The sequence below is a fragment of the Amblyraja radiata genome, chromosome 25 (genome assembly GCF_010909765.2).
Source record: "Amblyraja radiata isolate CabotCenter1 chromosome 25, sAmbRad1.1.pri, whole genome shotgun sequence".
In the NCBI taxonomy this organism is placed as follows: Eukaryota; Metazoa; Chordata; class Chondrichthyes; order Rajiformes; family Rajidae; genus Amblyraja; species Amblyraja radiata.
The window spans coordinates 29,783,470-29,794,921 of record NC_045980.1 but is presented as its reverse complement, the minus strand read 5'-3'; the positions used below and the strand labels follow the sequence as shown (position 1 = coordinate 29,794,921).

The 11,452-nt window shown below is 45.1% G+C and overlaps 1 protein-coding gene across 1 annotated transcript in view; it reads right to left on the bottom strand.

Moving 5' to 3' along the window:
• hnf1a (HNF1 homeobox A) overlaps positions 1-8,976 on the bottom strand; it is a 115,800-nt gene extending 106,824 nt beyond the window's left edge. The window contains exon 1 of the mRNA XM_033043676.1: positions 8,625-8,976. Within this exon, the coding sequence (XP_032899567.1) occupies positions 8,625-8,971 (347 nt within the window). The 5' untranslated portion in view covers positions 8,972-8,976. The remainder of the gene's footprint in view (positions 1-8,624) is intronic.
• Between the last annotated feature and the right edge of the window lie 2,476 nt (positions 8,977-11,452).

Sequence of the window (11,452 nt, the reverse complement as noted above, 5' to 3'; positions counted from 1 at the left end):
GTTGTGTCGTTCTTCCTAATTTACTTGGGGACGGCAAATCCCACTCTAGGGATGGGAGTACAAAATCTAAGGTGACACCAGCATTTAATGTGTGGTGTCCATCAGGTGAGATATTAAACCAATGCTCAGTTACACACAAAGATCCCGCAGTTCGTTTTCAAAGAAGAGCAATTGTTCTGGCAAGTGTTCCATTGGCCATGAGGGTCCTCGGTCGTGTAAGGCATTCTGTCGATGCAATCTGTGTTCCATTATAACCTAAGGACTCGCAGTTGGATATCTGTGATCAACAAGTATCGCTGAAGATATACGACTGAAAATACTGGAAACACGTGAAGGGAGACAAAAGTGCTGGAGAAACTCAGCGGGTGAGGCAGCATCTATGGAGAGAAGGAATAAGTGACGTTTCAGGTCAAGACCCTTCTTCAGACTGATGTCGGGGCGGGGAGGGGGGGGCGGGGGGGTGCAGGAAACAGAAAGGAAGAGGCGGAGACAGTGGGCTTGTGGGAGAGCTGGGAAGGGGAGGGGAAGGAGGGAGAAAGCAAAGGACTACCTGAAATTGGAGAAGTCAATGTTCATATTCATCAATCAATGTGGTTGGGCTTGATGCTGACTGGTCGATTGCAATACACTTTGCTCACAACGACAAGGAATTAGTTATCCTGAATGTATATACACCCTATGAATGCTATCAGAATGAGGATGAATATTTAAATAGGCTTGCTTTCATCCATTCCTTTATTCAAAACAATAATTATTGTAGTGTATATGTCATTGGGGATATGAATGCAGATATCTCAGATAGGAACTCATTATTTGCCAATCATATGGCTCAGTTCTGTCAAGATAATAATTTAATATTGTCAAGCAAAGTGCTTTTACCTACAGATAGTTATACTTATATTAGTGAGGCCTGGCACACCACATCATGGCTGGACCAATGTATTAGTACAGCTGATGTACATGCCTCATTGGGGTGTATGAGCATTCTGTACGGGGCAGCAATGACTGATCATATACCTGTTGCTATAACAATAAATGTTGAACACATACCTGTGGTATCCAGAGACAGAAATAGCTTTAACACAGAAAAACTGGACTGGTCAACGCTTACAAAGGAAGGCATCCTAGTCTATTATGCCCATACAGATAAATCCTTAAGCAATATTCATCTACCTAAAGATGTAATAATGTGTAGTAATGTTAATTGTAAGGACATGAAGTACAGGAGAGATATCTGCTCCATGTATAATGATATAGTAAGCGCTTTATATGTAGGCAGTAAGCCCTACTGCAAGCATAAAAATAAGACACATAACATCAGGCCCGGCTGGAATAAGTATGTAGCTGAGTATCACGTTGAAGCCCGTGAAGCCACTAAATCATGAGCTATGGCAGGTAGACCCAGACAGGGGCCTGTGTTTGAGTACAAGAAGCTCACTAATGCAAGGTATAAGTAAGCTGTTCGCTTCATCTGTAAAAACAAGCAAGCTATGAGGGCTGATTCCATGGCTAAGAAGCTGCTAAGTAACAATGCTACTGATTTTTGGAAAGAAGTGAGAGTTCTCAACAACTGCAAAACATCTCTACCATGCACTGTAGATGGAATCTCCGGAACAGCTAATATCGCGGAGTTATGGCGACAACATTATAATACTTTATTCAACTGTGTCCAAGATGATTTGTATAGGGTGGACAATAATGAGAGTAATGACTCAATGGTGATTATGTCACATGAGGTGTATCATGCCATGAACAAGCTGTCTGACAACAATGCAAGTGGCTTGGATCATATTTCTGCTGAACATTTTAAGTATGCGAGTATGAGGATAGCTCCTCTCCTTGCTATTTGTTTTACTGGCTTTATGATTCATGACTTGTTACCAGACTCAATGTTGTCTGTTCTGATAGTGCCGGTCATTAAGGACAAAGCTGGTAAAGTAGGCAGCCTAAATAATTACAGGCCCATAGCTTTATCCAGCATATTGTCAAACGTCTTAGAAAGAGTTCTGCTGAATAGAGTAAATGAGTTTGTTAACTCCACAGATAACCAGTTTGGGTTTAAAGCTAAACATGGCACTGACTTTTGCATATATGCCCTAAAGGAGATTGTAAACAAATATAGAGGCAAAAACTCTTCAATTCTTATGTGCTTTAGTGATGCTTCCAACTGAGGAATTAGAAAACAAAAGCGTGGGGTGACGATCCAGCCCTGTAGCGAAAACATCCTGACGGCTTATGAATGACATAGACACAAAGTGCTGGAGTAACTCAGCGGGTCAGGCAGCGTCTCTGGAGAAAAAGGAATGGGAGATGTTTCGAGTCGGGACCCTTCTTCAGACCCGACCGGAAACATCATGCATCCTTTTTCTCCAGAGATGCTGCCTGACCCACTGAGTAACTCCAGCACTTTGCGTCTAACTTTGATATGTACCGACACGGCTTTTTAACGGGACTTGCTTTGCTTTGTGGAGGAGGGATATCAAAAGTCCCATAACACTGATTTTAAGGAGAAGGAGTTTCCGGTCAGTATTTACACCTCAACCAATGTGACCTGTAAGAAATCATCTAGTCATTATATTTTGACATTTGGAACACTGGCTACTATTTTTCCTACTTTATAACAATACCTGTAGCACAGTTACTTTTTAAAATCCGTTGTGAATTATAGACCATTGAAAAGCTCTCTATAAATCCAAGGCAGCCTTTTGAATGAATCATGGCGCTTGGGTGGGTTATGTGGGCGCCCACACTTGTCACACAATGTTACAGCAAGGGTTATCTCCCAGAGAGCCGATCGCTAGTAAATACATGTGTGGGAAGCAGCTCGGCTGTTGCAAACTTCATTATTCCTGCCGATCCACACTTCAATCTCGCTGTCAAGCTGTTGAAAGTGCAGCTGCAATATTTCATTGATAAGGAAATGTTGTTTAAATACTTGACTTGCACATAAAATCGCCCAGAGATGAATTCTTCGCTGACATTTTTCATCGCACAGTCTCACATTAGGTGCAAATAGCTCCTCATGTTTTGTGACATTTGGAAAATTAATCCTCTCCTCGTGACACTAAATTGCCGGGTGGTTTGCCGGATTAAATATTTTTTTTGAAGATACGTCATGGAAAAAGGCCGTTTGGCCCACCGAGTCCATGCTGACCATCCCTCACCCACTCACATAAGTTCGATGTTATCCCACTTTCTCATCCACTCCCTACACATTAGGGGCCATTTAATTCACCAAGGCCAATGAACCTACAAACCTGCGCAACATCGGGAAGTGGGAAGAAACCCACGTAGTCGCAGGCAGAACGTGCAAACTCCACGCAGGCAGCACCCAAGGTCAGGATCGAACTCGGATCTCTGGTGCTGTGAGGAAGCAGCTCTACCAGCTGCACCACCGTGTGGATGGAAAGGTTCAATCAATTTTATTTCTATAGCACATTTAAAAACAACTCACGTTGATCAAAGAGCTGTACATCAGTGCAGGTACTAATGTGCTACACAGACCTAACAGTACATACATAAACTGTTTACAACATACTTTCATTTCATGTTGACTTTCATATGAAGAAAGACTGGATAGACTCGGCTTGTACTCGCTAGAATTCAGAAGATTGAGGGGGGATCTTATAGAAACTTACAAAATTCTTAAGGGGTTGGACAGGCTAGATGCAGGAAGATTATTCCCGATGTTGGGGAAGTCCAGGACTAGGGGTCACAGTTTAAGGATAAGAGGGAAGTCTTTTAGGACCGAGATGAGAAAATCATTTTTTACACAGAGAGTGGTGAATCTGTGGAATTCTCTGCCACAGAAGGTAGTTGAGGCCAGTTCATTGGCTATATTTAAGAGGGAGTTAGATGTGGCCCTTGTGGCTAAAGGGATCAGGGGGTATGGAGAGAAGGCAGGGATGGGATACTGAGTTGGATGATCAGCCATGATCATATCGAATGGCAGTGCAGGCTCGAAGGGCCGAATGACCTACTCCTGCACCTATTTTCTATGTTCAGAGGGCCTCAAAAACACTAGGGAGTAGAAATAGGTTTTGAGCCTCGACTTAAAGGAGTCGATGGAGGGGGCAATTCTGATGAGGAGAGGGATGCTGTTCCACAGTCTAGGTGCACAGAACTTCCTGCAACTAAACAAGAGCAAGTCTGAGGTCATCCTACTCAGCCTCTCTGACTCCATCAAAACCATAACAGGCAGCTTTGGAAGCCTAACCTCCTTAGGTTAATCAGGTTATGACTCTAGTCTTTGGAGTGCAGGAGGGTGAGGGGTGATCTTATAGAGGTGTACAAAATTATGCATGAAATGGTGGTTGGTGTATGGAACAAGCTGCCGGAGGATGTAATTGAGGTACTATTGCAATGCTTAAGAAACATTTAGACAGGTAGATAGACACAAAGTGCTGGAGTAACTCAGTGGGTCAGGCAGCATGTCTGGAGACTAGGAATAGCTGACATTTCGGGTGGAGAACTAGGCCTGGTGTTTAGAAGGGGGATCTCTTTGAAACTTACCGAATAGTGCAAGGCCTGGATAGAGTGGATGCGGAGAAGATGTTTCCATTAGCTAGGACCAGAAGGCAGTGGCGGACTGGCCAAGGTGTCAGCTTGCCCGATGGCAAGTGGGCCCCTGATGAAGTGGGCCCCCTTTGTCTCCTGGCAACCAATAGTTTTAGACCCAGTCCGCTACTGCCAGAAGGCATAGCTTCAGAAACAAAAGGATGCATCTTCTGAAAGGATATGAGGAGAAATTTCTTTAGTCAAGAATGTGTGGAATCCACTGCCACAGACAGTTGTGGAGGCCTAGTCATTGGGTATGTTTAAGGCAGAGGTTGACAGATTCTTGATTAGTGTCAAGGAATGTGGGGAGAAGGCAGGAGAATGGGGTTGAGAGGAAAAGGTAGATCAGTCAAGATTGAATGGCGGAGTGGATATGATGGGCCCGAATGACTTCAAAGTATTCAAAGGTTTTTATTAGTCACATTCACATACACCGAGGTGTAATGAAGTGAAATGCTTTTTGCCATTTTGCAGCACACAAAAAAAGAATACAGACATAACACCAATGAGAGTCTTAAACACAAAGAACATCCCCCCACAATGGCTCCCACCATGAGGGAAGGCTCAAAGTCCAGTCCCCAACCCCAGTTCACCCATAATCGGGCCTATTGAGGCCTCCACAGTTGCCTCTACGGAGGCCCGATGTTCCTGGCTGTTCTCGCCGGGTGGTGGTGCTCCGGCGTTGGGAGAGTCCTCACAGCGGCTTGGGAACCCTGGAACGGCCGCCTCCGTACTGGAGGCCGAGGCTTCCGAAGCCGACAAGGCCGTGCCGGATGGAGCTCCACAACTGGCGATCTCGTCGCGAGATCCCAGGCTCCCGGTGTAAAGTTCGGCGCAGCTGGCCGCTCCACAGTCCCGCAGCTCCGCGATGTTTTACCCGGCGGTCTCAGCTCACCGGAGCTCCAGCGCGGCGACCCAGGCAAGGCATCGCCCGCTCCACGATAGCGCTCCAGCGCTGTGCCGCCGCCGAAGCCGAGGTTCTGGGCGGTCCGCGACAGGAAACGCCGCTCCAGGCCCGCTGGTAGGCCGCGAGGACGGGTCGAAGCTGCAGCCCGGAGAAAAGCTGCCTCTCCGACCAGGTAGGGACCCTGAAAGGCAGTTTCCCCCTTCCCCTTCCCCCCCATCCCCCACACAAAAAAGTCTAGACCTCCAAACAGAACACTTTAACTAACTAAAAATAAAAATAAAACGGTGAAAAGACAGACAACTGCTGGCAGGGCAGCCACGCACAGGACAGCGCCCCCTTACCTCTGCTCCTATGACTTGTGAACTAATGCCATGGATCATGTGCAGGCTGAGGAGCTTAGTTTATCTTGGCATCATGTGCAGTAGGGACATTGTGATCTGTCCCTGTGCTGTACTGTTCTCTGTTCTATCTGACATATCTGATGTTCCATGATTTTATGACCAACATTCACTAAATAACTCACAGAGGTGCAGAAGACTATGGATCGCGTACTGAAAGATATTAGATTGGAATAGTGCGTACATACAGTTGACATGCACACTGTGGACAGAAAGGCCTGTTTTACCGTTGTATGATTCTTTTAACAGCGACATTTATTGCAAATGAACAATTACCTCTTCGCCTGTCACTCCATGCGTGCTTCGCATCTTTGCAGTTTTAATGTGCTGGGCCCAACTTCTCTCTGTACTCCTGGGCCCAACCTCACAGTGAGATTATTCAGGGGTAGGGGGATGGATGCAAAGAGAGGCCCCGGGAGTGAAAGGCGAACATTGTAAATCCCGGGGGGGTGGGAGATTGCAACCTTCACGTGGTCCGCCCTGTTTCGACGAATGCAATCAACCCGGCGTGCACAATCAAATAAGATCAAATAGAACAAGTTGTCCTACAACTTTAGGCTGTGCACGCCATACGCAAGAAGAAGAAGAAGAAGAAGAAGAAGAGTAAATCCCGGAAATAGACACAAAATGCTGGAGTAACTCAGAGGGTCTGGCAGCATCACTGGAGAAAAAAGAATAGGTGATGTTTTTGGGTCGAGGCCCTTGTTCAGGCCCGAAACGTCACCTATTCCTTTTTCTCAAGAGATGCTGCCTGACCCGCTGAGTTACTCCAACATGTTGTGTCTATCTTCAGTGTAAACCAGCACCTGCAGTTCCCCCCCTATACATTTATATCCCCGGTTGCATCAAATGAGAGTAGTAAGGTCAACGGCGAGAAATATAACAGGTGGGATACCAGGTATAGTTGCTGGATGGTACCCAAAAATGCTGGAGAAACTCAGCGGGTGCAGCAGCATCTATGGAGCGAAAGAAATAGGCAACGTTTCGGCCCGAAACGTTGCCTATTTCTTTCACTCCATAGATGCTGCTGCACCCGCTGAGTTTCTCCAGCATTTTAGTGTACCTTCGATTTTCCAGCATCTGCAGTTCCTTCTTAAACATATAGTTGCTGTGTGGTTGAATTGCAAATTTGCAGTTATATAAAGGAAAAGGGTTAAGGTTTGCAAGTTAACTGGCTGCAAGCGGCACATTATTTTCCAGTGCTACTCAAATGAAAGATAGACACAAAGTGCTGGAGTAACTCAGCGGGTCTGGCAGGCAGCAGCATCTCTGGAGAAATAGGATGGGTGACGATTCGGCTCGGGCCCCTTCTTCAGACTTCTTTACTCCAGCACTTTGTGTCCATCTTTGGACATAGCCAGCATAAGTAGTTCTTTGTTTCTACGCCACTCAGATGGAGGTGGCAGTCCGTGTGTTCACCCTGAACTACTTTTTTTTTTATTGAATCGCTGATGCTGAGCTGCAGATAACATGTACACCTGGAGCAAAGTCCAAGTTGCAGTGGAACAAACAAGCACTCTTTTCCACCCTTTACTTCGCGTTCAGCCTGTGACTAACTCGGCGATAGGAACCACTGTTTGACTCGTTAAAACCTCCCTTCTCCCGCCATTCAACCGATCAAGTGACCGACTCTCGCCGCTTTAAAACGAGAGCCCGGGATGATCATGTTAATAGCATTATATTCATGCAAACACTCTGGCCTGCCACTGCGTTTGCTGGCTATTTCCTGCTGCCCGCCTCATTAAAATCAATATCTACAAATCAAACACCATTTCAACATACATTCTCACAGCAAAACAAATTATAAATCTAATTATTCACCCCCACGTGAATTTAATTTATCATTGATTCTTTAATTTATCATTTCAAGAATCTAGAGTCCCAAACAGGCATATGTCCCAAACAGAAATTGTTACTTGCAGCAGCATTTACTGAAGGTAAAACACTGCCTCGATAAATATCTAAACCATCCACAAACACCATGAAGGCCGATGTTCATTTAAAATAACATCTTTGAAGTTTGTTTTTGTTTTAATCTAGTAGTATTCTGCGTTTATAAATAATTCCACTGCTACATTTCTCGCAGTTCTGAAGATAATCTTGGGCAACATGGTAGACTTACGTTATAAACCTGCTTTGTTGTGCAATGTATAAGACTAATTGCACCAGTTAGGCAGCAACAGCAGCAACAGTCCACGTCTTGTTCGAAGTTCAGTTATAAATACAAATAATTTGATTCTGGAGTACGAGAAAGGACATTGTTTTTTCCCTTACACCTGTTTCTGCCTCAAACATCCAAACACACACACACACACACAGAGAGAGCGATGCCACTGAGAGAATTAACCGTACTTGACATGCCCGGGCGAATGAAATACACAAACCCTATAACGATATAATTTGCACACAAAAAATTAATTAATAACCGGGAACGAAATAACTTTTAATCTGAGCAGCCTTTGCCTATCGGTCACGCTTCCGGCCGCCTTGTATAATCAGTAGTTAATGATCAAGTGTAACCAAAAAGGGATGGCTATTCTATTTTAGTTTATATTTTGCAAAAGAACAGAGAAATAACAATCATTTGGATAATTAGTAACTAGCTGTGGCACGCCTGATTCAGACAGGCAACTTTTCATCACGCGTTACAGAGAATGGGCTGCATAAGATCAGGGCTAACTTTGGATGGTACTAGATAGATTTTTTATTTCTCTCTCTCTGTACAAAAGGAAGGAAAGGGCAAATGGAAGAAGAATCCTTACTGTAGGAGGTGTTCTACTATTGATCTTTGCTGGGCCGCTTCTTCGGGGCTGAGGTTGTCAACTTCTTTCAGTATCGCCGGGGTGTCGTAGTCGTCGTCGCCGTCTTCTGAGCTCTCGTCGCCGGAGAGCTTGGCCGGGTGCTGGCCGTTGCCTGAGACCGGCAGCAGCTCGGCTTTGGTGCCCTCGTTGGGGAGCATGCTGATGGTCGAGCACTGGCCTTCATCGCCCTTGACCGGTTGGTAGGCATCGAGTTCACGGAGAGCTTCAACCAGGGTCTGCTTGGAGATCCCAGACCCAACCAGGGCGTTCAACAGCTCCTGTTGCAGAGGTGTTAATTTGGTCACCATCTTTCTCACTCCCACCCTCCCCCCTACCCCCCTACCCCCCTACCCCCCAACCCCCTATCCCCACAAAACTTGTAACTTAATTCACGTTGCCCCCTACTCTTCACCCCCAAGGTTTATTTAACCACTCCTCACAACCAGGTCTCCCCTCCTGTCACTGAACCTCTCGCACATGACCCATCAACCAACGATGGGAACTTTCTTCCCAAACTAAGTAAATAATAAAAACCCCCCACTATTTTCTACACAAAAACAGTGGTCTGCTTTGGTCATCCCTAACGTAGCCGTGTTCATCTGTTTACATTCCAACTGGGCACATTTTCCTGGGTTCACATTTATCCCTCCGCTCCTCTAACCACTGAACTTTGGACCAAATGTTAACTGTTGTACAAAGTGCAGACGAATACCTTAAACACTGAAACTGCACCTAATAGCACAGTGCAAAAACAAAGGGTTTATTTCACTTTGGTCTATATTGGAAATGCACAAAATAACAAATGCTTTCTTTTTGAAACCAATTTTTTCCCCTAAAAGTCCCTCCCCCTTCCCCATTTCTGCTCAAATATTTATTTTCAACTCCTGTTCAATATTGATTCAGTTTATCAGCCCCAGTCAGCTGCTCTCCGCTACCTACAATGTGTTCACCGTCAATGGGTACAATGGTCACCTAGTTGTATTTTAACTGGCCTGCACTCCACTGATTTACTTTCTTTCGGCAAAGTTACAGTCCGTGATCATTGGAAGAGGAAGATTACTTCTGCAGTTGTATAGGGCTCTGGTGAGACCACATCTGGAGTATTGTGTACAGTTTTGGTCTCCTAATTTGAGGAAGGACATCCTTGTGATTGAGGCAGTGCAGAGTAGGTTCACGAGATTGATCCCTGGGATGGCGGGACTGTCATATGAGGAAAGATTGAAAAGACTAGGCTTGTATTCACTGGAGTTTAGAAGGATGAGGGGGAAACATATAAAATTATAAATGGACTGGACAAGCTAGATGCAGGGAAAATGTTCCCTATGTTGGGTGAGTCCAGAACCAGGGGCCACAGTCTTAGAATAAAGGGGAGGTCATTTATGACTGAGGTGAGAAAAAACTTTTTCTCCCAGAGAGTTGTGAATTTATGGAATTCCCTGTCACAGAGGGCAATGGAGGCCAAATCACTGGATGGATTTAAGAGAGAGCTAGATAGAGCTCTAGGGGCTAGTGGAGTCAAGGGATATGGGGAGAAGGCAGGCACGGGTTATTGATGGGGGACGATCAGCCATGATCACAATGAATGATGGTGCTGGCTCGAAGGGCTGAATGGCCTCCTCCTGCACCTATTTTCTATGTTTCTATCAAGGAAGGAGGAAAGTTCAACACCGCTAGAGATCCTGGTTTAGTTTAGTTTAATTTAATATTATAATGGTCAAGTGCACCGAGGTACAGTGAAAAGCTTCATGTTGCGTGCTACCCAATCAGCGAAACGACCAATATATGATTACAATCAAGCCATCATCCAACAGTGTACAGATACAGGAGAAATAATATAATATTAAGTATATGATAAAGTCCGATTAAAGATAGTAGTTACTCCCGAACTTTGTGTCGTGCTGAAGATTCCAACATCTGCTGTTACTTTGCCCAATAGCCCTGTGTTTTCTCATTCAATTTGTTACCTTTCCCTCATCCAAACTGAGCCCCTGCATTTTCTCACTGTTCACTGTATGTCGCGTTGTTACCTGCGAGCGGAGCACCAAGGCAAATTCCTTGTATGTGTACATCCTTGGCCAATAAACTTATTCATGCATTCATTCATTCTTATCACCGGGTTATACAGATTAAGTGAAGCCCAGGCCAACAGAATATCACTTCAAAACACTTTTCTCCCATGCCACTCCAAGGAGTGTCTAATAGCTGAAACTCATGCCAGTCTCTGTGTGACTCAGGTAACAATGGCTTGAGTATTACTCTTTGTGAATCTACGCTTAAATGTGTCTCTTACTCCTCACACAATGACAGTCTACTTCTATGTTCTTCCCATGTTGTTCTGAAACCATGACAACCTAATCCTCCCCCTTTGATTGTTACGTTTTTCACCAGCCCTGAGAAGATGTCCTACATCCAGGCAGAGGGTACGCAACGCTGACCACATTGTCTTCTACTTTTCATTTCACCAGCTCTAATGGTCTCCTGAGTGCCACAGTTGCCATCCGATGAGGTTGCTCATCCTTGCCTATAGTTCCTGCTCACGTCTATTCAGGCAACAAGTTCCTCCTACTTGTTTAAGAAGGAACTGCAGATGCTGGAAAATCGAAGGTACACAAAAATGCTGGAGAAACTCAGCGGGTGCAGCAGCATCCATGGAGCGAAGGAAATAGGCAACGTTTTGGGCCGAAACCCTTCTTCAGACTGATGGGGTTCCTCCTACTTGTTGGGCAATTGTCAAAAGGCTGAGGCTCCAGCTTCATTACATCCTGATTCCATGTAGTAGCTCAACTTCC